At 51.5% G+C, this 27487-nt stretch overlaps 1 protein-coding gene and 1 pseudogene across 1 annotated transcript; both read left to right on the top strand.

The window, feature by feature from the left end:
• The window catches only part of LOC148182306 (uncharacterized), a 702689-nt pseudogene that overhangs the window by 591621 nt on the left and 83581 nt on the right, over positions 1–27487 (top strand).
• On the top strand, positions 17169–22946 carry LOC148182309 (maestro heat-like repeat-containing protein family member 7). The gene is made up of 14 exons (XM_088068907.1): positions 17169–17286; positions 17629–17693; positions 17811–18137; positions 18319–18467; positions 18725–18872; positions 19079–19266; positions 19349–19486; positions 19772–19886; positions 20059–20196; positions 20429–20605; positions 20738–20893; positions 21045–21146; positions 21473–21742; positions 22884–22946. The coding sequence occupies exons 1-14, from the start codon at positions 17169–17171 to the stop codon at positions 22944–22946; spliced, it is 2154 nt and encodes a 717-aa protein (XP_087925033.1).

The following is a 27487-nucleotide window of genomic DNA, read 5'->3' as shown; positions in this document are numbered from 1 at the left end:
AAGCGAGGGTTTTTTCTCCCATTGTTGCCATTATGTACAAGTCCCTGGCTCTATCTCCCCAAGCAGATTCACTCATTGCCTCTCGCTTTTTTTCTATCTTGGAATCAGCCCAATTCCTCCTGCAGGCTAGGAAGCCCCTGGGCCATTGTGCAGGCTTTGGGCCATCAGTGTTAATTTGCATTTCTAAATCTCCTCTCCTGGCTGCCTGGAACAAAGCTTCTCTTCCAGGGCAGACATCCCGTGACTCACACAGTGGCCACCCCCACAGAATCTGCTGTTTATTTTTTTTAAACAATTTTCTAATAATGTTTATGTGTTAAAGCACCAACTTTTAAAGCTCTTCTATTTTTCAAAGTGCAGCTTATAGGTGAACATCGAAAAACTCATACCATTATTTAGTCATGACTAAGAGTCAAGTAACAAATAGAAAACAAAAATGAGAAAGAAATCAAGTGTTTTCTTTTTATTCTCCTAGGGACTAAAAACTGATTCTCACACAACTGGCCCAAACAAAACCGACAATATAGAAGTAAAATTTTACGAAAATATTATTCTCAACGTGTAATCTTTTCACTGAAATGTGAAAAGCAAAAGTCCTCAACAATGTCTTTAGAGAAATAATGTGTTACTTGATTCTGGCCAGAATGTGCAAAAGGAATTTTTTTCAATGCACACTTCAGCTGGGTGTGTGCACAGAAAATCAATACATGACACGTGAGTTTGACTAGATTTTTCTAAATTCATACACTCTGACCCTGTAGAAATCCATTGGTTTAATGTTCATTGGGTTTGAAGGTGTGGAGTTGTTAGGATTTTGGTTTCCTGTTGCACCCGGATTTCTGTGCCTGTGATGTGAATTAGGTGGGCACTCCTGGATTTCCTGCTCAGCCTTTTCCAGACCAGGTGGCTCCAGCTGTGCCTGGGGCAGGGTCTGGGGTAGGTGTTGGGTGATGTTTGCTGCTAGGGTTGTTGATGTTTTGTTGATGGTCGTTATCTTGGGGAGAATCTTTTGGGCTATTCCCAGTCTGTTGAGATGTTAATTTCATCTCTGCTGAGTGCTGGAAAAGAAACATTAAAATTCCTTTCCCCAAGGCAAAGGCAAACCTAGTGTGAGCAGAGAAATAAGATTTGAAGCCATTTTAAAGTTGGTCTATTTTGCCAGCAGCTAATCCCAGGCAGGGCAGAGTGTGAGTGGAATTGAGAGGCAGAGTGGAATTGTCCCGGTGCCTTCCCCAGCAGCTGTGGCGAGGGCAGGCACAGAAAGGCCTGAAGCTGCAAGAGTGAGAGCAAGGATTGTCCCGCAGTGGCTGGAGATGGCAAAGGAGGGTGCCCAGGCCGAGGATTTGAGCAGAGGATCTGTGGGCAGGCCCAGGGGCTTCCCCCGCTGGGGAGCCCTGGCTGCTGCTGCGTTGCCTTCAGTGCAGGCTCAGGGGTGGCCTGTTTAATATTCCCTTCCAATTCAGATTTCTGAGTCTGGAAGAGCCATGGCTGGGGCATCCATCATTTTATTTTTTTCATTTTGTTAAGTTTTGTCCTCTTTCTTATGTCCACCCCATAACATTGAGACTATCTGGGGCTAGAGAAGTCACAAAATGTGTTGGCTCCCAAAGAGAATGCTAATCCAGCTCCTGCAATTCCCTGTTAATCATAAGAATTAGTCCTTTTTTAGTCCAGGGAAACATTATTTCTGAGATTCCCTGGACCCTCTCAGGGTCAATACACCACAAGCCTTCAGTCAAAATAGATCTCAAATATTTAAACATTTTCTCTACCATTTGTCCTTTTTTCCCAGGTACTCAAAGCTGCTTTTTAGCCTGAAAATGAAGCCATTTCACAGAGGCTTCCTCTACCTCTTCTCCTTGTCCTCCTGACTGGATCAAGTCATCCACATCCTGCATTAAGCCAGTCCCTGGGGGTGAGGTCAATTCCTTTGATATTTCCTGCAGGGCTTGCCCCAATCAGGCCGGTGCTTCCGTGCATCCCTGCAGAAGGACCGTCCATGTCTTGAGCATTTTCCCTTCTACCTCTTGTTGCCAGCCCAAGGCAGAATTGTGTTTGCATCCTCTGGAAGTGGGCAGATCCCCAAAAAGCATCTTTTGCATCAAGTCCTGAATGGCAGCAGTGTGAGGAGGGTACCTGGTTGAGGATGGTGTAAGGATCTGAGCCTGTGGGGTGCCTCGGTTTCATCATCTCATTTCTTCTTCTTGGGTCCTGCAGCATTCTGTGGATTCCATTGGATTTCTTGTTTGGCAGGATAGGAGCATTCTAGGGAGCCATCCCTGGCTCCCCAAGCCGTGCCTTGAGCAGGACTCACAGACAGGCTGTGAGCCCTTCCTTCCCTCCCTTGGAACAGGGGATTGCTTTTCGACACCTCTTGTCCTGGTTGCTTCAGGGAAATTTGGAGAGGCTCCTCCATATCTAATTTTGCCCATTTCCCTGGGGCTGCCCACACTTGTGGGTTCACTTCAGCCTAGGCTCTGCCAGACATTTGACACAGAGGTACAACAGAACCAGCCTCTGTATCACCTTTTGCAACATTAATTTGCATTCCTCATTTAGCCATCAAATCCCTTCCCAGTAAATTACAATCACAATTGTGAGCAAATAAAAATTCCTGCTTTTTAGACACATCCCCCACATTGGTTAATAGTGGCTGAATAAAACACACCTGTTCATCTTTCCCAGATATTGCCTTAATTATTAAAATATTCCATAACAATTTTCCCCCCTTTAAGGGCAAGATTCTGAGTGGATGGAGAGGCCCCTGTGTCCATCAGGAAAGGTCTCCTCTGGATCCAGAGCCACCCTGAATGTTCCCAAGGGCTGCAGTGTGGTGGGTCCCTGGTGGAATGGGAGCTGTGCCACCGCTAAGAATCCGTGTCCATCAAGGGCTGGACTTGCTCGTGCTGAGGGTGCTCCTGTCTGTGCTTGCAGTGTCCTTGTGCCCTGCAGCTGGAAGGCTGATTCCTTGCCAGGGGCTGTTTGGGTGGGCTGTCCCCTGGCCAGGAGGGCAATGCCTGTGCCAGGTGCTTGTGGCCGAGAGGGTGTCCCCTGGGTGCTGGGGCCCCCCTTTGCCCCCTGGGCTTGATCCCTCAGGGGCTGTAGGAACTGTGCCATGGCCTTTGCCTTCAGCTTGGCCTTTTGCTCATCCCTTGCTGCATTCAGCTGCTGAGCCTTTGTGAGCAAGTGCTGCAGGGGCTTCTTCTGGCCCTGCTGCAGCCCCCCTCAGTGCCTGGGGGTGCTCATCCTGTGGCAGCTGCTGAGCTTTCTGCAAAATCCTTCCTTTCTCCAGGGACCCACCAGGAAATGCTTAAAAGATCATCTGGATCCTTGCAGGTCTAATCCCCATTTCTGAGCTGTTCCTTCCTCGTGCTCGCTGTGCTGAGGCTCCCCTCCCCAGCCCGTATCCCAGAGCCGGTCCCTGTCCTGCCGCAGTGTCCAAAGGCGGCCCCCCCGGCGGGCAGGGCCGGCAGCTCCACGGGGCCGGGCAGCGGCCGGGGCGTCCCGCAGCCTCCTGGGGGCCGGGGGCCACTGCCGGCCCTGCCCGGGGGGTGCTGGGCTCAGGCAGCGCCCGGCGCTGAGCCCCGGCTGCCCCACAGCCCCGGCCCGGCCCCACAGCTCCCCACAGGCCCCCAGCCCGTGCTCCCGGTGCCGCAGCTCTGCGCCCGCTCCTGCCGCTCCCAGCTCAGAGAAACCCCCTGAAATCCTGACCTCCTTCTTTTCCTGTCCTGGAAAACTGGGATACAAAGGATCTGAGTCAGCTGGCAAATTCTGAGGATAAGACCCTTCTGAAAATCATTCCAATCCTCAGTATTTTTTTTCTCTTCCTCTTCCTTTCCATTAACCTTTTTCTTACCCCATAGATTCCTCCTGTTGCTTCTTGCCTTAAGCACATTCCTGCACACTCCCCTTCACCCAGTCCCTTCCGAGCACATCAACACCATCCATCCCCTGTTGTCTAAATCCCTTCTGGACTTCCCTTATTGCCCCCTTGGGTGTCCATGTCCTTAATTACCTCTGGGAGAATGTGCAAACGACCTCCACATGCTTCCAAGGGACCCTTGAGAGATATTTTGGGATCTTCATCCCTTTGTCCAGGATGCCCTTCTAACATTCCCTTTTCTCCCCTCAATGGTCCTACCTGGATCCCACCTGTGCCCCCCTGGGCCCCAGCGCCCCCCTTGAGGGGAATTTGGGGAGGTGGGAGGGGGGGAGCGCCAAGGCCGGGCCCCCCCGCGCTGTGGTGGCGGGAGCGGCTGCAGTGGGGAGCGAGTGCGGGCGGAAGCGGCCGAGAGCCCAGCGCTGCCCCAGGCCGAGCTGGCCCAGCTCCATCCGTGCCCCTGCGGTGGGATGCTGTGGGACTGGGGGGGAAGAGGGAGGCGGCAGTGGGTGCTGGGCCTGGGGGCAGGAGGAGAAGGGAAGGAGAAGCAGGGCTGAAGAACAAAATGGTCAAAGGATGCACGTGGGAGGAGCAGATCGGGTTTTACAGAAGAAGGAGGAAGAGGTGTGAGCAAGAGTTGGGACACAGGAGGAGGAGGAGGAGGAGCAGGAAGAGGAAGCAGCACAAGGTTCCTCCCTCCCTCTGTGTGCAGTCCCAGGAGTGTTTCCCTGCCCACAGTCAGCAGGTGACTGGAGAGGGGGATCCATGACTTTCACTGTGCTGAATTTTGGTGTTTCTGAGTTTTATTGGGCTAAATGTTGGTGGTTTGTTTTTTTGCAGGGGCTGAATCTTTCTATTCTGGAGGGGGTTTTGCCTGAATTTGGTGTTTGGGTAGTTTTTGATCAGTGTTTTTATGTTTGGAGGATGTTTGGGCTGAATCTTGGTGTTTTGGTTTCTTACAGACACAAGATGCCCAATGACTTTCTGAGATGAACTTGGGCATGGAGGAACCCCCAGCCCAAGGCGCTCTCCTGTTGTTTTTTTCCTCCTAATCAGGAATTTTCATACCGTGTCTAAATGGAAGAGGAGGAGGAAAAGTCCTGGAGGTGCCACACAAGGAGGGGCTGCAAACCCAGTCCAGGGAGCTGTGAGGAGGAAAGATCCCCCCAGTGCCAGGAACACGGCCAGAGATCCAGCCAGAGCTCAGAGCTGGGGGAGAAGCCCCACAAGTGCTTGGAATGTGGGAAGGGCTTCAGGTGGAGCTCCCACCTGATCCGGCACCAGGTGACCCACACTGGGGAAAAGCCCTACGAGTGTGGGGAATGTGGGAAGAGCTTCAGCCAGAGCTCCAAACTTTGGAAACACCAGAGGATCCACACGGGGGAACGACCCTATGAGTGTGGGAAATGTGGGAAGAGCTTCAGAGATATCTCTGCCCTGATGACACACCAGGTGATCCACACAGGGGAACAGCCCTACACCTGCTTGGAATGTGGGAAGAGCTATGGGTGGAGCTCCAATCTGAGGAAACACCAGCGCATCCACAATGGGGAGAGGCCCTACAAGTGTCCTGAGTGTGGGAAGAGGTTTCAGACCAGCTCCAATGTCCTCCTACATGAGCGGATTCACACAGAGGAGAGGCCCTTCCGCTGCCCTGACTGCGGGAAGAGCTTCCAGTACAACTCCGACCTCGCTGTCCACCGGCGCATCCACACTGGGGAGAGGCCCTACGAGTGTCCCCAGTGTGGGAAGAGCTTCTCACAGAGCTCTAACTTGTCCCGACACCAACGGAGGCACCAGTAAGGGAAGCCCTGCGAGTGCCCCGAGTGCGGGAAGAGCTTCGTGCGCTGCTCCAGCTCCATCCCCCATGGGAGGATCAGCGTTGGATGATCCCCAGTGACCCCCGTTGGGCAGAGCCCTGGTGATCCGTGGTCCTGGTGATCCGTGTTGGGAAGACACCTGGCTGGGAGGCTCCACATCTTCCTGGCTCCCTGTGGGCACCTGGATGAACACCGGGAAAGGAACAACATTGGGACACAGACCAACAATGGCAATTCCTTGGGGAGAGTGGATTCGTTGACTTTTAATCCTAGAGAACCTTTTCCTGCTGCCTCAGGAGCTCTGTGGGGAGAGAAAAGGGGGTGACACCAGGCTTGAGGGGCCCAAGGGGAGCACACACGCTCTGTGGGGAGGGAGGACACAACCCCCAGAACCCCCCTCACCTTCCTGTGCACAGGCAGAAGCCGAGCCCCAGTGCCAGGAAGATGAAGCCCAAACACGGAGACTCCTGATCCCCGTCAGCATCTTGCTGTGGGTGGCATTTGACAGCATCCCTGGGGGGCAACTACAGTGGTCAGGATCCCCAAAACCTCTCACAGACACCCCAAGCCCTTCCAAGGACCCTCCCAGTCTCACCCAGCCCACCCAGGACCCTCTGAAACCTCCTTTGGACTAACTAATTTTAAAAAATGAGGTATTTTAGAAAATTTGGAGATCTCAGCTAGAGAGAGGCCTTGCTGGAACTAGTCAGAGTTAATGATTAAGTGAGAAGCAGGATTTGCAATAATGAATCTCGGACTTAGGTAAAAAATTACTTGTCATTGTATGTTTGTTCAGCTGTGCTTATAATGAGAAAAGAGAAACTGACAAACGGGTTCAGGAAGATCACAGACCTTACATCTGGAAACCCATTTAAAAGTCACAAGGGAGGAAACTGGAGTTGTACCAAATGTCCTTTGTAATGTCAACCATTGTAAAGGTAGAAAGGTGAGAGTGAGGAAGAGCAGTTTTCCTTCATCTCTTGATGTCCCCTCCTCCCGAAAACGACCCCCTCTTCAAATTAGGGAGCCAACCACACAGGCATAATGACATTTTAAATTCATTGCTATGAATTTTAATCCGAAGTGGAGCATGGGAAGTGTTAAGCATTATGCACATGTATTAGTATTAATATGTATTAGTATTTTGGATATTCAAGACTTTTGTAAATAAACAGACACTGGAATCTTTTGTCAACTTGCAGCGCGTATTAAGGGGTGACTCCCGCACTCGCCCAGTGGTGTGATTAAACATCCACTTTGTAACTTTAAACTGTTGGAGAGGTTTTTTGTCCATTAACAGATTGATGTTGATACTGGATCAATATTGCTATTTTGGTAAATCACTCCCAGTCTCTTCCCAGCCTCCCCAGGACCCACCAGAGCCCCTCCTGTTCCTCTCAGGATCCCACAGCCCCCTCCCAATTTCCCCCCACTGCCCCAGGACCCCCAAACCCTCTCCCAGTCCCTTCCAGCCCCACCAGGACTCATCAAGACTCCTCCCAGTCTCTTCCCAGCACAACCAACCTCATCCCAATCCCTGCTTTCCAATGCCCAATCTCCTTCCAGCTCCTCCAGGCTCACTCAAATCCCTCCCAGTGACACCCAGCACCCCCAAACTCCCTCCCAGTGTCCACCAGGACCCCCAGAACCTCATCCCACCCTCCCCAACATCCTTCAAACCCCTTCCCAGCCATCCTAATCACCTCAATCCCTTCCCCACTTTAAACCATGCCATCTCAAACTCCCTCCCAGTTCCTCCCAGCACACCCCAATCCCCCTCCCGTTCCCCCCAGTGCCTCCCCCGCTGCCCCCGGCGCTGTGGGGGCCGGGCCGTGCCCCAGTGCCGGCTCAGGGGGTGCTCCAGGCTGACGTGCTCCACCTGGCAGCTGGAGCTGAGCCCGCATTGCCGGGGGCGGTTTCCAGCAGCACCAGGAGCTGCTGGCTCCAGCTCAAGGGCAGCATTGAGATGGACACACAGGGATGGGCACTGGGAGAGAGCGGAGACACACTGGGATCAGCTGGGTGTTAAATGGTGCCAAGGCCGGTCAGCTCTTCCTCAGCTCCACACTGGGATTGGAACACACCTCAGGAGCAGGATGACCCGAGGTGTGGCTTAGAGCAATGCTCTACAGCACTTAACAGCTGTCAGACACAGTGTGGAGGCAAGAATGGGGGGAAGGTGGTTTTTTTTGGGTTTTGGTATTGGGTTTCAGGGAAAGCTTTAATCTCCCAAGGGTCCAGGGACAAAAGACACAGAATACAAGCATACAGCGATTTATATATGGGGAGGGTCCAAGGGTTGATCCAAAACTTCAACCAGTGAGGGATATCCTGGGGAGGGGAATAGGACACATGGATCAATGGGGTGCTGTGGATTAGGGGATTTCCAAAGGGGATGTCCAAGCAGGGGGTTGGCATAAGGCAGGATTGACAGGGAACATTTGGGAACAAGGGGCAGGGTGGACAAGATTGATAGGGAAGGTGCTGGAAAAAGGGGTTGGGATACAATGATGGGCAGGGCAGGGGAGGAGATAACTTTGGGTTAAACCAACAAAGCAGGGGGGTAACAGCCTGGCTCAGCTGCAGGGGGGTCCCAGGGTGTGAGGATGGAGGGTTTGGGAGGGTTCCAGTCCTGGATACAGGGGTGCAGGGGGGTCCTGCTGCAGCGGAATGGGAGTTCAGGGGGGTCCCTTCCTATGTTCTGGGGTTCAAGGGGTCCCAGTGCCTGAAAATGGAGGTTCAGGGGGGTCCTGATGCCCAGAAATGGGGGTTCTGGGAGGTTTCCATTCCTGAGAATGGGAGTTTAGGGTGTTCCAGGTTCCAGACAAGGGGGTGCAGGGGTTTTTGGGGCTGGGTAAGGGGGTACCAGGGCGTCCCAGTGCCCCAAAATGAATGTTCAAGGGGGTCTCTGTGCTCAGGAAGGGGGGTTCCCCCAGAAATGGAAGCGCAGAGGTTCCCCATTCCCAGTGTAATAAATGGAATTGATTTGTGCTACTTAAATTGTAACTGTTATTAAAGTTATTATTAGAAACGATCAAGAATCCGTGTTACAAAGCAGATGAACTCCTTTGCAGATGTTACATGGCAAAATTAAGGTACAGTCTGTAGTTTAGAAGATAAATGGTCAGAAAAATCGGAAATAGGAGGAAACTTATGGGAAACATTAATGAATATGTATAAGCATACAGTATATAAGTTTAGCTTGAAGTGCTTTGTTTCGTATGTGAGGTGAGGCGAGAAGCTCCCCCCGTACCCTGATCGGTTTTGCTTATGCCTTAAGCATTTGTAACCACTGGCCAATGATATTCACATATATATATCTGAATATATCTACTTAATTGTATCTCTTTTTTACTAAATTGTATTCTTTTATTATTTTGTATCCAATTTATTAAACTATGTTAGCAATTAATTAAATTTGATTGTTTGGAAATTTGAAAGTCATTTATAACACTACTATATCAAAAGCAGGTAAAAGTGATTACAAACTGTGCTATATCAAAATCGTTGTGATTATAATAATTTGGAAAAGCCAACACATAATAGCGAAGGGCAACACCAACATAGTTATTTATCACAAACACAGGGCAGGTTTTTCCCTTGCATGGAGCACTTGGGCCTTCCCCGGGCCCCTTCTGCCCTCCCGCAGAACCAGAGGCATTTTCCAGCGCACACAGTTTGTAAGCAAGAGCCGGCTGCAGCCCAGAAGGCTCCAAGCGCCTCCTTCCAGGCTGACTCTGCAGATGCCGAGGCTGCTCTGGGCTCTGCCAGGCTCTGCTGGGGCTCAGCTCTGGGCGAGGCTGGGCCCGCTCTCCCCTCGCAGTGCTCCGGGCAGCTGAGTCACAGCGGGAGAAGGACAGGACACCTCAAGGGACTGGAGGTTTAACAGAGATTTTATTCAAATAACTGCCAGAACAAACAGGCTGTCCTAACTACCCTAACTAACTCACAGTGCTAACTAACATTACTAACTACTTGTCCTAACTACTGTAACGAAAAGATGGCATCAAGGGCTTCATCTCCTCCTCCGCTGCTCCCTCAGTTGCTTTGCTGCAGTGATCAGAGGGGTCAGGCTGGAGAGAGGCTTGGCTGATGACAAAAATGGGTGCTGCCCAAGGGATAAAAAAGAAAGAAATGAACTGTTACTTTCCAGACTCAGGTTCCTCACAGGCTCTGTTGCAACAAAGGGGAATGGTTTTGATAGTAAAATATTGATAGTTTTGATAGTTCTAAATGAAAATTTTGATAGTTCTAAAATCTTAGAATTGGAGACTTAGAATGAAAGTTAGGTTTGGAAATCTCCGGGAAAAGTAGGCCCTGAGAAATGTTAGGCCTTGTGCTTGCTAAAGATCAGGTGAAACTGCACCTGTGTAGTCAGTAGATGATAAATGATACAATTGTTAGATGTGATTAGCTATAATTATTGTTTAAAGAACATAAGGAACAATGTTAGGGGGTTGGAGGGGATCACGAGAAATCCATGCTTGGGTAAAAACAATGCATGCAGTAGAACAATGTATGTTTAATAATTAATATGTAAGTTGTATAACGATTGAGTATAAAACATATTCAACTCAAAACCAAATCGGGTCAGATTTGGGTTTGTGTACCCCTGACACCCAGAGCTCTTCAATCAAGCACCTTCATATAATCAATCTGTGATTATGTGTGTTCCTGAGCTCTAACATTTTGGTGACCCAGATGGGACCCTGTGAGTGCTGCTGAGCGAGCTCACGACCCGATCACTCTCCAGCCGGCACCGAGGGATTCTCGGGGAGCCCATCCGGCTGTGACCGTCTCCACTGCTCACAACGTCCCCGGGAGAGAAAGGTAAGGTGCTTTACTTTGGTTTGGGTGCCTGCCAGTTAGACACAGCGAAAGCCGCGTGTGGTTGGGCTAAAGGAATTCCTGTCGGTATTGCCCAGGCACCGTCTGTCAGACGACTGCGAAAGCGTCGCAGGTTCGGCATTTGGTGTATTGTAGTTGTAACATGGAGCAGGGTTTTGGGCTGCAATGCTCCCATACTGGGTACTTCTCCTTTGGGGTGCTTATTAGCACATTGGAAACAAGGTCACTTTGGGGAAGAATTACATAAGACTAAGTTAATTTCAGTGAGATCTCCCACAGAAAAAGACCCCAGTGACCCTGTCACGTCCGTTGGTAGCTATAACCCCCTCTTCTCTCTCTCTCTTTGTTTTCTCTCTCTCTTTGTTTTCTCTCTCTCTCTCTCTCTCCTCTATCGTATAACCCTTGCTGTTGGCACTAAAATAAAGGTACATTATTGTTGTTATGATTTAAACTGAAATCCCTTTGTGTCCTTTTTGCACTCTGAGATCAAACAAACCTCTCACGAGTCCCACTCACGTTATTGAATCGTGACATTTAAACTGGAGTCACGGACAGGATTTCTGACAGACAGAAGGGGCTGCAGGTTTGTTGTGCCGTCTGTATTAGGGGAAGGACGTCTCGCTCCAGCCGCACCCAGCCCGACACTCCCAAAAGAGTGAGCGGTGTCTCGAAAGCAAGGGGGGCGACTCGGATTTCCCACAAACTGCACACGCCGAGGTGAAAAGCACCCCACACTCACTTGAGGGCTCTGTCTGCAGAATTTCACAAAAGATCCCTTAGTGCAAAAGGGGGGAATATTTTTGTTCTTGTTGTGTGTATGAATTTTGACTGCTTGGTGTAGTAGAAAGGCAACCAGAATTTTAAACTGAAGGAGTGCCTCCCAAGCAGATTTGGTCTTTTCACCCATACAGGGAAGCAAAAAGTTGTGTGTGTGTGTATAATTTAAGTTTATACATCCCTGTAGTGCTTTTTCCCCTTGTAAAATGACTGAAAACAGCAGTGCAGAAGTTAAAGCTGCATTTTATGCATGTTATGCTCTGTTAACAAAACACAATGTCAGACCTTCTCCAAGAGGGAAAAGTTGGTGCTTAATAATTGGTTTAATTTGGAAAATGTGATTGACAGAGTATGTTCTTTACAACATGAAACAAAATTTAAACTGGGCAAAAATAAAACTATACTCTGCTCAGTTTTGGGAGCTTGTCTTACAGCAGCTATAGAAACTCGCTGTAAGTAAAGAAGGGAGGAAAAAACTACAATAGACTCCCTCCAAAACCTAGTTAAAACTTTGCAAAAACAATTGGATGAAGAAAGAAGTAAGATCAATCTGTTGCGAGCAGCCCTCCATAATAAAATTCAAAAAATGCTGACTTGCTAAAAGAAACAAGAGAGGGAAACCCCTCTCATTAATCAAATTTACCCTCAAAAAGAGCTAACTTGGATAAAATTGTGGGGAACACTGCTGTCCTAGTTTGAAACCTCTAATTAAAACAGAATATAATTATATCAATGATAAAAATCTTGATCTGCACATAACCACTAAAAATAGAAAAAAAAAAAAAAGATAAAAGAAAAAAAAAAAGAAAAAATGGGGAGAATGGGCGCCTCCCTCACGAGTCAGAGACAGAATACGTATTCCCAGTGTCTCTCACTGGAGGTGATCAAATTTGGTTGAGAGAACGGGAATCCAGTGGGCACTGGGGACATGAAGTCTTCCTAACAGCAGGAGACACACGGTAACCCATGGTCCCTAACTCAGCACACAGCTTATTGGGCAGAGGGGCTTAACCCCTTGGAAAGGGGGGACCCTATAGCTATAGTGAGTACCCCAAGCCAACTACTGAAAACATTCACAAAGCTGCCTGCTTGCAAATGATACACAAAAGAAAATTAATTGCTGGCTATGAATCACCAATGTTGTTACCTGTGAAAACTGAAATTATGACCCCTTTCATTCAAGGCCTTCCAGAATCACTTAAACCTACAGCAATTTTCCTCCAAAACCATAGCAGCTATAACCCCTGTGGATAGACTAGACAGATTTCTTGGGAACCCGACTGCTCAACCTGGTTCCACTGGTCCTGGGTTTACTCCCTTCACCACCCCCTCTCAGCTGACAGGTTCACAATTGCGTTCTCCTGCTAGGAACCATAAAATTTGGACACGGAGCAAAGTTGCAAAAGAACAAATCAATTACAGTAGAAATTATGGACCTGTAAAAATCCCAGAAGAAAAATCAGAGAAAGCAAAGGCTGTTAGATACATTGGTTCTCTTAATGAAAACCCAGAAAAGAGAAAACAAATCTCTAACTGCTAGTATTGGTGGTCACTAGAGATAAAGAAAGGGGTCTCCAGAAACATAAAGGATGGCTTACCACTTAAAAGTTGAGTAAAGTAGTCACTAATTGGCATTGTCCCAAGTTCATTGTATCCAATGCCCCATTGTATAACCCAGCACACCTCCACAGGCTCTGTGAGCCAAAGCAGTCTTCTTCTCAGCTTCTGGGAGTGGAGCCCAAACAGCTTTAGAATCAGGGAAACTGGTAACTCTGCCTCTCAGGGGTGAGCAGAGAGGCAGGGGTTGGTTATATTTAAAATGCTCACTAGAAATAACAAAACTGGAGACGTACTGATTATAACAATAGTGGGTCCTAAACGTGCACCTATTACTTCTGAAGTTAACACTCGAGCCCAAATTTCTGTGTTGACCAATACAGACTAGTACAGGATTTGAGAGCAATAAATGGAATAACTAAAGATATTTACTCAGTGGTAGCTAATCCTTACACATTATTGACATCTGTAAAAGAGAAATAGAAATGGTTTACTGTAATTGACTTAAAAGATGACTTTTTCTGCATATCCTTCGACAAAGAAAGTAGGAAACTGTTTGCCTTTGAATGGGAAAATCCAGACAATGGAAGGAAAACCCAGCTCACCTGGACACAACTCCCACAAGGATACAAGAACAGTCCAACCCTATTTGGAAGCCAGCTGGCGAAGGAGCTGGAGATTTGGACTGAGAATGGGCAAGTACCGGAGAACAATACATGCTGTGACAGTATGTTGATGATATACTGACAGCTACAGAAGAGAAAACAACCTGCATAAAGGTAACAATTGAAATTTTAAGTCAGCTGGGAATGGGAGGATATACGGTGTCTAAAGAAAAGACACAAATTGCCCAGCAGACTGTGATTTACCTGGGGTGTGAAATCTCACAAGGGCAATGAAAGCTGGGTACTAACCGTATTCAAGCTATTTGTGTTATTCCAGAACCCCAGAACCTGCATGAGCTGTGAGTTTTCCTTGAGATGACAGAGTGGTGCCGTGGATCATGGACTATGGACTAATTGCAAAACCCCTGTGTGAAACCCAGAAGATGCAGCCGTTTACCAGGGGCAAACCACAGAAGGAGGCCTTCCTCAAACTGAAGGAGGCATTGACAACAGCTCCGGTGTTAGGATTGCCTGATCTATCCAAAGATTTTCAGCTGTTTGTGCATGAAAGATCACACTCAGCACTGGGAGTGCTGACCCAACATTCCATCTTTGGAAACCTGCAAGATCAGCTCCACATGGCATAGAGGGCACGGTCTCATCTCTCAGGCCTTGACTGGATGCGCTGCTGGAGCTCTGCTGAGAGCTGATCTGGGAGGCTCTGTCTGCTGGGGCCACCTGAGCCAGCCAGGATTTTATTTTTCTTCAAAATTGTTCTTTCCTTATTTTTGTTTTTGTTTAGTATGTAAATATAGGATATGTTATAAATACACAGACTCCCAGGAGCTTTCTTTTGCTGCCCAAGGTCCGCAGGATATCGGGGAAGAGAGGGAAAAGGGTGCTTGTGCTCAGCAACCTGCTGGGGTGTGCAGTGGTGAAGGGAAAATGGCCAGAAGCCCCTTGGCCTTTGGTGGTTTTGCTGAAGCCACAACTCCTGTCCCAGCCAGGAAGTGCATTCTGTGTCCTCGTGCCCGTGTGGTGCTGGCTGGGTTGCTGAGGGCTCCCAGGTGCCTCTTGATCCAGCTCCTCTGGAGCTCCTGTGGGGCTGCGGCGCTGCTGCCGGGCCACGCTGGGGGAGACCCTGAGGGAACAGGGTGCTGGGAGGCCATGAAGGGATGAGGGGCTGTGGAGGCCCTGACGGGACAAGGCAGTGGGAAGGCACAAGGGGATGTGTGAGGGAGCGGGTGGAAGGAGGCTCCGAGGGGACAGGAGGCCCCTGAGGGGCCGGGGTGGTGGGAAGACCTGAGGAACTGGGTGTCAGAGGCCATAAGCAGCCCCTGGGCAGCCGCCTGGTTCCTGACACCCGGCTGATCTGGCGCTTCCCCAAAATGTCTCCCAGGCCTGCAGCAGAAGCCCTCGAGGCTGGGACACCACCCCTCCAGGAGGGTGGGGACAGCCCGAGGTGCCCAGGCTGGGCCGGCTGGGGACATGGAGGGCAGGGGGTGCTGCCAGGCCACGGCCACTGGGTGCCTGCGATAAGGGGCAGTGGGCAGAGGCAGGGCTGGCGGCCAGGCCGGGCCCTTGCGGCTGCCCAGGCCACGCTGCTGTGACCGAGGCCCCCCTGACACAGAGCTCGGGGCCCGCTGAGCTGCTGCCACCATGGGGAGGGCGGCGATGTCTCCTCCAGCAGGGCTGCCCAGTCGCTGCTGCCCAAGCGGCTCTGGAGCCCACAGAAACAGCAGCAGAGTGGGCACAGGAACAGCAGCAGCCCGAACGTCGGCACCTGCACACTGAGGCGTCCGCAGCAGCCGGCTGCCAAACAGGGGGAGGCTGTGGGCACAGCTGTCTTGGTTTGGCAAAAGGCTTCAGCAGAATTGGCCACAATGGCTTTCTCTTGACTTGCCAGCCTCACAGCAACGCTTGGCAGCTTCAGCTGCAGCCTGTGCCCGTGACTGACTTGGATGGCCGTGCCTGAGGGCGGGCTCGCCTTCCACATTCAGGTGTCCCAAGACAGCGGCCTTGGCACCATCGTGACACAGAGAGAGAGAGACTCAGGACATGAGAACACAGGAACAGCCTGTTTGGCTCATTCTTGAGTTTGCTGCTCCTGCCTAAAATAATCATCAGGAGTATATGCTGATATAAAAGTATAGCCGAACACCAAGGACTTTTTCTGTACTGTCTAGAACTAAAACCTTCTGTGACTGTTCAGAGACTCTAAAATGCAGGGTGAAAATGACAGCTTTATATGTAAGAGTCCTAAAAATTTTGACATGTGATTTTTCTAGTCAAGGATTTTAATTCCAATGTGGAAACTACAAAATATATTAAAATTTGTTTTCATTGGCAACCGCTTTGAAATGGCATCAGCACACCTACAGGTGTACTGGGGACAGTACTTGGCAATTCATGGCTTCAGATGTGGGAGATAAATATTTTGCCCGGTTTCACCTTGAAGTTGAAGTTTTCCCAGGGCTTTGATTGACTGGTCATTGAAGGTAACTTTAATAAATGCAAAAGGATGTGAAAGCACAATTTCTGGAGAATGTGCACTGGGGATAGAGAGAAAACCTTGAAAACAGTCAGCAGGCTCTGGAAAACTTAAAAAAAATTAAAATTACTAATATAATGTAAAAATAGATGTAGCTCTGTGACTGTTCAAGCAGGACTCTGTGTCTGGAGGAAATGTTTGCCTTGCATCAGCTGTAACACAGACAGACACACAGCAACTGGAACCTTGAACATCAGAGACTGGGCCAATGTTTGTCCCAGAAAAAGACAGAGAAGATCCCACTGAAACAGGACAGTGCCTCTGTACAATCTAGCCATCCCGGGAAACTCAGCAGCTGATGGTGTTTTTGTGCTACTGCAAACCCCTTCCATGAAAAACATCATTCCAGGAAGGAGCAACATCATCTGACAGATAGCAAGAGTGGCCAGCAATAGCTCCAGGAGCTTCTGCCAAGACCCCAAAGGAAGGAGCCCAGCCCCCAATGCACGGGGCTTTGGCTTTGGCCCTCTGGCACAGAAACCCCCCAGGGGCACAGGTCTCTGGGGCAGGAGAAGGGCACCAGCACTGCCAGGGCTCGGCTGGGGTGGCAGGTCTGCCTCTGTGGGGACTCTGCCACACTTGCTGATTTCAGTGCTGCCAGGCCCCTGTACAGATTCTGTGCAAGGCCCCGTGCCCTTCCTGCTGCGGCTGCGTCGGCAGCCCTGGGGGCTCCTTCTGCTGCCCTGAGCCTGCAGAGCAGGGCAGCGTTTGCTGATGGTATGAGGTGTTCCTAAAGATCCTGTCAGGCTGTCTTAGACACTTTGGGCAAGGGATTCCTTCCAACCTGGGCCACTTTGGGGGGGATGGGGGCGGAACCAGGAAGGTGGCAGGGCGTGCAAGGGCCGTTAGTGACACGGCGCAGCCTGGTAACCGTGGAATGGAACGGTGGAATGGACAAGAGCTGGCGGTGACAAGACCACACCAGAGTGCCTGGTGCATGCGACGGGACAGGACGCGCCAGAGCGGTGCTGTGAGGAGCCCCCCACACAGCCCACTCGTTAGTGCCTGACCCGGAGCTTTTCTGAGGCGTAACTCCTACAGCTCACGTTGTGAGCAGACTGTGGGTCTTGGTGAGCCGGAGCTTTCCATTGACATCTCTTTAGAAGGTGCTCCCAAGGCCCGATTTTGGCATGGCGGGCAGATTCTTCAGCCTATTCAGAGTGTTCCGACGGAACAGGAACACAGACCCTGGAGCTGCCCCAGCAGAACACCCTGAAGAGCTGGAGCAGTTCCAGCAAGGGCAGGATGGTGAGTGGCAGAGCTGGGCCACAGGGCTGAAGCTGCAGCCAGCTGGGCCCCGCACCATCCCATCCCATCCCATCCCATCCCATCCCATCCCATCCCATCCCATCCCATCCCATCCCATCCCATCCCATCCCATCCCATCCCATCCCATCCCATCCCATCCCATCCCATCCCATGTGGACATTCCCAAGGGCAGGACGGAATATGGGCTGGGTCTGACCCCTGGCAGTGACCGTGCTCCATCCCCTGAGCCACCCCAGGGCTGTCCCTGCCTGGGGAGTGCAGGGCTGGGCTGTGTTCTCCGGCCTCTCCCGCAGCCCCTCAGCTCTGGCTGCTCTTTGACAGATGCAGCCATGGACAGGACACAAGAGCAGGAACCCGCCCATGGCCGCTTTCACAAAATGCTGAAGGTACCTGCAGCCATCCCCACCTGGGCTGGGCCTGCTGGCACTGCTCAGCCCAGCTCTGCACATGGAGCACTCCTTGGAACATGCCTCTCTTCCCTGTCCTTTGTTCATTCTGCACAGAGGTTCCGCCAGTTCCTGCCAATTCGGCGCAGAAAGATCAGCCCCATGGGAACTGAGGGCACAGCTGAGCCTGACTCCGGGCTGACCGAGCTCCAGGCAGAGCCTGATGTCAGCCCAGATTCAGCTGCGCCCTCACAAGACTCTGATGCTGCGGTGAGTGATGACAGGGCAAACTCTGATGTGGCACTGACTGAGGACATGGCCATTCCAAACACCAGAGAGACTCAGGGCATCACAAATACTGACACTATGCCCTCTCCCACCATGAGTCATGCACCTAATATGGATGTTTTTGAAAGGGGGGGTGTTCCTTCTGACCAGCAGGTAGCCAGCCAGGGGCCAGAACTGGAGGTCTGCCACGATCGTGTGCCCCTTCAAGCCACATCCACAGGGCCCCCTCAGCTTTTGAGGCCAGCACAGTGTGGCGGGAAGGGAAGCACTTCTTGGGAGAAGCTGGGGAAGTTGCTGCCTTGGACAGCGCTCCAAGTCTTCCCCATTCCTACTCTAGGTGCCAGCTATTGTACGGAGCATTCACCAGAGTCTTATGTGCTCCGTTACGGTGGATGCCAGGCTGGCCACTAACATCGTGAGGCTGGCTGAAGAACACCCGGACGATGTGGTGCTGACCCTCCTGCGCTGTGCCCCATCGTGTGACAGGTATGGGGCCCACGTGCCTTGAGAGCTCAGGGCTCACCGGCCTTTAGGGCCCATTGCCCTGCACAGCCTGTCCAATGGGCTCTGCCCAACAGGCAGAGAGGTCCAGGAGCCTCGGGCCCCTCTGTTTCCTGAGGCTGCTGCCAATGCTCCCTCCCTGCCCCTCAGGGCACTGGGGCTTTGTCACCTGGGACCCCACAGCTACACAGGGCATGGCTCTGTGACTGAGACACCCCTGACACAGAGCTCTGATCCCACAGAGCTGCTGCAGTGATGTGGCAAACCATAGCCTCATCAGGACCAGCAATGGAGAAGGTGCTGCCAACTCTGCTCCATGTGATGGAGAACTGGCCCCTTTGCAGCATCTGCACCTCTGATGAGGACAACACGGACGTTTTTGCTCTGGCTGTGAGTTTGTGGAACTGGCCTTGACTGTCCCCTAGGTCGCTTCTCCAGCAGCTCTTCATCCTCTCCTTGCCTCAGGCTGGGCTGAAACCTGGGCTAGGGGCAGGCTCAGGGGGCACCGGGCCCGCTGTTCCCCCTGCATCTCCCCTCGGGCCCTGCCCCATGGATGCCTCGGCACTGAGCACTGTCTTGGTGTGCTTCTTTTGCAGGCAACTCTGGTGCTCTGGGTGATTATGCAAGTGCCTCAGAGCCATGAGGCGATGATGCATTATTCCGACTCTCTCTTTGCGGCTCTGCTGTTGCACGTTTTCACCACCACACAGCTGATGCCAGCAGAAGTTGATAACTTCTGGAGAGCATGCCAGCAGCAACACCACCTTCCCAAAAAACCCAACAGGTGCCAGTCCTCCTGTCCTTCCCATGCCCTTGTGGCTGACACCAATGCACCCAATGTGACCTGGCCTTTGCTCTGCACACAGGTTTGCAGTGCAGGCCATGAAGGCTCTGCTCTGCTTTCTGCACTATGACAATGAGTTGATGGCCATGGAGCGCAAGTGTGGCTGGGAAACGCTGCTCCGTGCCGACACCCAGCACTATGCCGTGGGTCTGTTGGCCAGGTGAGACCCCTTCTCGCCACTGCCTCTGAAATGTGTGCCCTGTGCCCAGGGTGCCCTACCACAGTCCCTGTGGTCCTGGCCAGAGGGCTTTGCCATTGAGGGATGGCTGAGCAGACTGGAGAAGTCTGAGAGGAGGGTGCCCAGAAGGAGCCCCATGGTCCCAAAACACCCACAGTCCCTCCAGGGATGCTGGGGAAAGGCCAGATCTCTGTGAGTCATCCCAGGGAGAGGTTTGCCCCCTCTACCCCCCACCTCAGTGCCTTGGTGCCATTTCCCCCCATCCAGGGTGATGCGCCGTGACTTGACGCCCTTGTGTTGCCATGTGGCACACCAATTTGTCCGGAGGCTCATCAGGGAGGAGGCACGTTGGGACCTGTCCTCCCTGGCATTCCTTGTGGAGGTGAGCCCCATGGCCAGCACTACCTCGCTGAGCTGCCTGCCAGCCCTGTCCCCTTGCATAGCCACAGCTGCCTGGGACGGTGCCCGCGCCCTGTGCTGCTGCCTGGGCCCAGCCCTGCATGGTTCCAGGCTCCTGCTGGATGGCTCCCCTGTCACTGCCCTGTGCCTTTCAGGTCCTGGATTGCCTAAACTTGAGTGACTGTGGGTACTGTGTCCTTGAGATCGCATCAAGGCAGCTGCAGAGCGAGTGCAGGCAGAGGCGTCGCCTGGCGCTCAGAGGCCTCGTGGTGCTCAGCAAGGAACCCTCGATGGTGAGAACGGGGCAGCGGCTGAAGCTGTGCTGGGCAAAGCAGCCCCTTGGGCTGGCTGTGATTCAGGAGCTGAGGCAGCTGCTCCCAGCTCTCCTGCCTCACCTGCCTGAGTGCTTTGGGACAGGCCTTTGGCCTCTGGGCCCAGCAGCAGCAGGGTGGGGTTGCAGTGCCAGGGCGGTCTTGGCGCTGCAGCCGTTCAGGGCTTCCCAGCACAGCCTTGTGTTCCACACAGGCCAGACCAATACGCAGCCTGTGTCGAAGCTTCCTGCAGCTGCTGAGTGACACAGACGGAGAAGTGGTCAGCATGTCTCTGTCTGTGTTCACGAATATGCTCAAGAGAAAACATCTTCGTTTATCAAGGACGGCTGCCCCCAAGCTTGCTGAGCCACTTGTGCTTCTCTTTGACCATGTAAGGCTCTGTGCCCCGGCCACGGGCACTGGCTACTGCCCACACAAACTTTGGCCCTGTGGATTTTCAGGCCTTTGCCCAGGTGGGCTGGAGAAGTTGGTGCTGAGATCTTTTCCTCCTTCTTTCCTCCAGGACAAAAGCCACGTGCAGGTGCTCTCCATTCACCTCTTCTGCAAGGCCATGAACCTGGTAGTGGAAGAGGGAAAAAAGGCAATGGAGGGAATTGTGAAGCAGAGCCTGCTCCCACTCATTTTGCACTGCCACGATGAGAACCTGCGCGTGGCTGATGTGAGGTTTTGTGTGATGCTGGTGGATCTCTGGGAGGGGGCTCGGCTGCTTCCTGCCCTGCTGCCTCCCAGGCTGCAGCTTCCTCCTGGCCTTGGCACAGGGATGCAACTCCTGTGCCCTGGGCAGCAATGGCATCTCTGCATCTCTCCAGGCCTCTCGGGAAACCCTGCACTGTGCTGCCAGGTTCTTAAAGAACACAGAGCTCCTGTGTGTGCTGCAAACAGAGGATCAGTCGAAGATCGCCGAATGTGTGGTAAAGGATGGCCTGGAAACCCCAGCCTCAGCCTGGAGAAGCTCCCTGTCCCCTGTGCTCAGTGTGTGGGGCTGGCAGCTGTGGCCCAGTGCTGCACCCAGGGGAGCCAGCCTGTGCCCCACACGCTGCTCCCTTCCCTGGGCCACACGGGTTCCTCTCCAGGCTCCTGTGGCCCCGAGCCGGGTGCCGATGGAGCCCCAGCCCAGTGGGGCTGCGGGCCGGGCCTCAGGGCTGGGAAGGGAACGGGAGGCCGGGGCTGGCCGCAGGCAGCGCCCGGCCGAGGGGCAGAGCCCGCGCCAACCCTTCCCTCCTGCCGCTCTCTGCAGCTGGCACAGGACGAGAGCCGAGCGGCCGAGCACCTGAGCCGGGCCCTGCCATACCTGGACAGCCCACAGGAGTCCCTGCGAGAGGCGGCCGTCAGCTTCATCGGTGAGCCACGAGCCCGGGCTGCCTCCCCGCCCCGCCGCAGCTCGGCCCCAGCCCCGGCTGCTGCCCCGGCAGCGGCACCCGGGCCCGGCGCCCTGGAGCCCCGGCTGCCCTCGGGGCTGCTGCTGCCGGCCTCTGGCAGCCGGGCCCTTGGGCTGAGTCAGGATGCGGCAAGGGCCCGGGCTGAGCCCTGCCGGGGCGGGAGGCCGTGTGGCCACAGGGCTGGCAGCGCCGCTGGCAGGGAGCTGTGCCGCCGGGGCCCTGACAGGCTCTGTGTTCCCAGGGACGGTCGGGATGTTCATGAACAAGGGCGCACAAGGAAGAGCTGCAGACCCTCAGTGAGGGTGAGTGAGAGCAGCGGGCTGGCACTGGGGGCTGGCAGGGGGCACTTGCAATGCCTGGGCAGGGAGCTGCAATCCCTGGCCCAGCTGCAGAGTGCTTCGTTCCCTGTCTGGGTGAGGGCGGTGTGGGCAGAGAGCTGAGAGATTTCAGGGACATGGGTGGGAGTTGTGGCCAGCACCTTCTGGCTGATCCTGTTGTCTGGTCCTCTCTTGTGGCCATTGCAAGAGCCAGGTGCAATGTCCTTGGGAGGAATGTCTCCTAGGATCCCTGCAGATGCATGCCCTGACCGTGCCTCTCCTCCTCTCTCTTCCAGCCACTGAAGCCCCGAGGAAAGACACCACTCCATCCCACAGCAACCAGAATATCCAAGCTGTTTGCCAGTGAACAAGTGTCCCAAAAACAGCAGCAGGAGACACGGAAGAGGACACCACCTCCCAGTGCCACTGGAGATCCAGGCACAGCTGACAACTGGCACAGCTGAGCCTGTGGGATTCTCACGGGGCTTCAGCCCTCTCCCAGCCTGTAAATAGCTCCCTCCAGCCCTCAGACTGTGCCCATCCCCTTTTTTCCCTCTATTCTTCCTCCCTTTTGACGGCTCCTTCCCTCCAGCCCTCAAGTCCATGCCCATCCCCTTCTTTCCCTTTCCAGTTCATCCCTGTTAATAAACAGTTTGCCTTTTTCACTTAACCTGCATCTGTCTGGAGTTGAAGGGTCACAAATCCGGAGCGCTGTGACACACAGGCCCCTCCTGCCGTTCTCTCCTGCACCGTGTTTTGTGCAGAGACGCAGAGGAAGGAGCACAGATCAGGCTGGCAAGGTCCCTGTGCTGAAGGCCCGGTTCCACAGCATTGTGGAGTTAAAGGTGTTACTGAAGGCCAGTAGTGGGACAAGGAGCCTGTGTGTGTGTCAGGGACCAAAGTTGTGTCTAAGGCCCTGCCGTATTTGGTCCTCTGTTGTGCACGTCAACAGGATGACGAAGAACAGACTTTGAAGGAAACCTTATGGGTCAACTGCTGGGAATTTGACCCTTAAGAGGAACAATGGATTGATCAATTGATGGGAAGTTAACCTGTGAAAGAGGAACAGTAACAATGAGGCTGTTATTGGCATGGTGACCTTACCTCTTGTACTGGCCAAGGGTGAGATGACATGGTAACTGGGAAAATTCCACTCCAAGGGAGAAGATAGGAGGCTTGGTTCTGCAGTGGAGAGGCAAGAAGGACAAAATGCACGCCTTTTTGATGCAGGGCATGCCCTGAAGGTGCATGGCCTGCCTGCCCCTCCCATTGGAGCACCATGCTCCATCTCCTGCCGCTGCTCAGTGGCTTTTCACCAATCCAGGGGTTGGTAGGTATTATTTGCAACAGCAACTAATAAAATAAGACTTGCTTTGCAATTTTGTGCATGGGCATCTTCCAGCACCCATGATGTTCTTGGCAATGAGGATGGGATGCCCAGAGCACAAAAACCCATGGTGTTTTGAGCATGTGTGAGTGAAAAATGGACGCATGTTTGAGTGTGGGTAAGAGATGTTATAAATGCAAAGGCAAATTTAGGTTAAATAAAAGAACAGTTTATTATAAAACAATTTTTATAATAAATATAAACAACGAGGAAAAACCACAATAAAATAAACAGCGCAGCGCTGGGTGGACAGGGGTCTATACCCAAAGGTATAGGTGTTCCCAAATCCACGCTCGAGGGTTCTCTGGCCTGGGTTTTTATAGGGATTTTGTGTCCTGAGGCCAAATTCCAGGCAGGCACCATTCACCAAGGGTCCTTGATTGTTGGATGAATTGATTTCCTGGCGTTGGAGAATAGAGTCAAATAGACGTCCGGGCAGAGTCTCCTCATATGTAAAGAAGTTCTGAGTGTTCCTTGATTTCATTTTGGTTCGTGCCATCTGGATGGGGTGGTTGGATCCAGGTTGGAGCTGATGGATATCTCGGCTGGACTTTTCCCTTTGTCTGCCTGATTGCTTCCCCAACAGTGGCCTGCAAGGCGGGGTGTTCAGGTCCTGCGATGAGTATCTCGTCCGAGCCCGTTCCTTTGTCAGCCTGATGGTCCATGTCCTGCTCATTCTTTTCCGTTGATGGGCGCCGGCTAGGGTCATTATCTCTCGAATGGGAATTCGCGACTAGATCTGGGAAGGACTTGTGGGCCACACTGTACTTTATATTTTATATTTTATATTATTATAGCTACAAATATATTTATTTAGACCTCTACGAATTTTTATTCATAAGTTCATTTATCACAGAGACTAGGGACAGGGTTTGGGCAGTGGAGTGTATGGTTGTGTAATATATGTTGGTATAATTTGTGTTTTATTGTACACATATAAAATCAAGTATAAAAGCATGTTTATGTAAAACAAAAACCACAAGCAACTTAAGATTGCAAAAGCAGCTGCTGGAAAACAAGGAATTTGCAAGAGAATGACCCAGCAATTAACACTGAGAAGAGCTGGGTCCACCCAAGCAAGATAAGCGCTCTAACGACCCGGTGATTAATGCCTGATACCGACCTGATGTGATTCTCCAGGACCATACATCTCAATGTCAGTTTCCCAAAAAAAACTACACAGACTAAAAAAAAAACTCACCACAATTCTACATCTCAAAGCCTGCTTCCCGAAAAACCACTCAAACTTCTCAGAAAACTCATCAGCAGTCCAGCAGCAGAAATATGAATATGTAACAACACAAGAAAAAGAAAGAAACTGTAACTGCATAGCCTCAAGCTGAAAAAACCTGTATAAAACACCGCTCTCCAAAAGACAAGTTGTGAACTTGGGGGAATCAGTGTGGCAGAGGCTGATTCAGAGTTCACCCAGTGCTGATCCCGGGCTCGACGCTGACAGTGATTGTGGTTGTTTCCATAATTCGATTTTACAGATTTTTCAATAAAATCCTTATTGATAAAATTTGTCTGAATTTCATTTATAACAGTTGCACCCTGAGCGCAGGCGCATAGCTGCACCAAGGGAGCAGTGCCCTGGGTGCATGTGCCATGAGCAGGGCCTGCTCAGTGGGGCACACAGCTGCCCCAGGACAGTCTGTTCTGTGGGCAGCAGATCATGTGGTTGCAATTTCACTGCACAGAGTTCTTGCCCTCACTTCTCTTGTGATCCTTCCGGTGTCCTTGTGTGAGTGCTCTGGTAACAATGTTTTGTGAAAAAGAGCCTCGGGCGGTGGCTTTGTCAGTGGAGTGACCAGGCTGGATGCAGAAAGCTCCAGGCTGGAGCACATTGTGGCATTAGCTAGCAACCTGGACAAGTATTGGGCCTGAAGCATGGGAGGCCAAGGACCTTGTGGGGGTGTTGAAATATTGCAGAGGATTTATAGAAACTCCTCTCTGAGACCCTCTAAAGAGTGGCTGACTCCTGCTGGTCAGATGGCTGGTTGCCTATTATTTGCATACAAAATTGCTGTTCAAGAGAATGCAGAGCTTGACAAACAGGTGAAGAACATGAAAAAATAGAGGAGCTACAAGCTGTATGTTGTAACTTGGCAAGTTACAATGTCAAGCATTTGTAACTGCTACAGAACAGGTTGAGCAACTCAGGTCCCTATACCAGTGATGCTGCTTGGCCACCTGTGGCCAAAAGATGGACTACTTTAGGACAGGCATGCAATCTGCTTAAAGGAGAAGGAATGAAAATTAGTGTCCTGATGGGGTCTCTCGAGCTTTATATGGGCCAACCCTTAAACCCCAGGATAGGGAACATTATCCTAGAGGGATATCCAAAGGGATGGAAAGCCTACGGTCATGGAACATCTGCATCTGTAGGCTACCAGAATGGGGCAACCACTGTCTCCCCCTGGGAAGTGCCCTGCTTTATGCCGCACTGGAGTTGCAGATTTTCAGCACCTTGAATGCAGACAGCTTCACTAACTTCAAATTTATCAGCACAAGGAATAACCCTAGAGCTTGGTGGGTCAATGCCACAATACAATGTGGGTGGATTTAGCACAGCCTGATTTTTGGTAGTGGGGGAGGGCCACAGAAGCAGCTTCTGTGAGAAGACAGAGGAGAGAGAGGGCCCTTGCTTCCAAACTAAAGCAGCCTATCTTTAGAGGACTGTACCCCTGTCTCGCTTTGAAACAAGTTAGGAGGAAATGTCCTGAAAGGGGCATCTCCTCTAAAGAAAGGTAGGTTTCAGCACTCTCTCCCCTGTTGGGCTCAGAGGTACAGAAAATGTGCCCTTATCTGTAGTGCCTGCCTCTGACACCTGAGAGAGAGAGCACTGAGTTTAACACAACACCATGGAGATAACTTTTAAAGTTAAGTAGAGAAACTGGGAATATGTGTGTCAGTTAGAGTTTTCTTAAGTCACTGGGTGAGAAAGTTAGAGTTTAAGGTTTAAGCTATTTTAGAAAAGAAGAGACAAGATGGAGGACTTAGGGCGTTGTCCCTTTCTCCTTCTTCTTCCTTCATCTTCTTCTTTTAAGGGTTTTTGGGTAATAATGAGTGATTGGATAGAAAAAGCCGCAGTGCAGCACACAGGTGTCAGGTCCTTGGGTCACTAAGAAAAAGAACTTACTTGGCATTTGATTATTGGACAAATAGACATAGAAAAGACCTTGAAGAGATTCTTCGTTCTCCATTTTGCACCTCTCTATCTTAGTGTATGTAGCTCCTTGTACTCTGTATATATGTAATATAGATAAGGAAAGAATAAACAACCAAGTGTGAACATGAGAAAACAGCCTCTCTCTCGTCAATCTCAGTCCTGGGGAAAAGAACCCAACCACCAGTGTCACCTCCACACCTAGAGATCAAGGCCAACGGTGTCCCCTTGTTAGCGTTCAGGAACACAGATAATCATGGATTGATTATATGCAGGTGCTTTATTGAAGTGTGTGGGAACTAGGGGTATCAGCAACCCAAATCTAGCTCCATCATCTTTGTCCAAAGTGCACATGTTTATACAATTTCAGCTGTAGCAGTAATCACTATAACAACCTTATCAATATTGCTTCATTAATAAATCTTCATTAACTTTATTGATATTGCCTCATGAGAGCTCATCCTTGTACGAACATGTACAAATCTTATCTCTGGGTGGGTATTGTGGAGACCCCAAGTACCAGCTCCCTTTACTGTAAACATTTCAGCTTGCTAGACCATCCCTAATACCAAGCATTCTTGAGGCCTACTGCTACAAGATTTTAAGAAACATTTTCAGAAACATTTAAGCCCATAGTAACACCCACAGGATACAGCAGTCCTGAGGGGTCTCCCCAGAGCTGCCTGATTCCGCCCACTCCTTGTGGCACCAGTTGCTTTCCTGTGCAATGTTGTAGCTGCCCCAAGAGTAAAGAGGGAGCTGGAGAAAGAGCTTGGCAGGCTGCTTGCTCTCCATCCTTTCCCAGCAATCCTGCTTAAGGGGAGAAGTCCAAGCTGAGCTCAAAGGTGTAAATGGAAGAGCCGTGCACAGGAAGGGTCAGTGGGAAGGATGATCCAGGAACCATTGGCCTGGCAGCCTGAGCTTGCTACCGTGGAAGGCCTTGGGGCAGATCCTGCTGAGTGCCATGCCATGGCATGTGCAGGGAACCAGGGGGTCTGCT

This window comes from Pseudopodoces humilis, chromosome 33 (assembly GCF_049639895.1).
Source record: "Pseudopodoces humilis isolate 2021_Gansu_Grassland_sample_001 chromosome 33, ASM4963989v1, whole genome shotgun sequence".
In the NCBI taxonomy this organism is placed as follows: Eukaryota; Metazoa; Chordata; class Aves; order Passeriformes; family Paridae; genus Pseudopodoces; species Pseudopodoces humilis.
Note: the sequence above shows the minus strand (reverse complement) of the source record. Positions and strands in the feature narration are given on the sequence as shown.

Excerpts from the sequence above, each read along its gene's own strand:
- LOC148182309 (XM_088068907.1), top strand. The coding sequence starts at position 17,169 with ATGGCGGGCAGATTCTTCAGCCTATTCAGAGTGTTCCGACGGAACAGG. Across the intron at positions 19,487-19,771 it reads GCCGTGGGTCTGTTGGCCAG|GGTGATGCGCCGTGACTTGA; the intron begins GTGAGACCCCTT and ends CCCCCCATCCAG. Across the intron at positions 20,606-20,737 it reads TTGTGCTTCTCTTTGACCAT|GACAAAAGCCACGTGCAGGT; the intron begins GTAAGGCTCTGT and ends TCTTTCCTCCAG.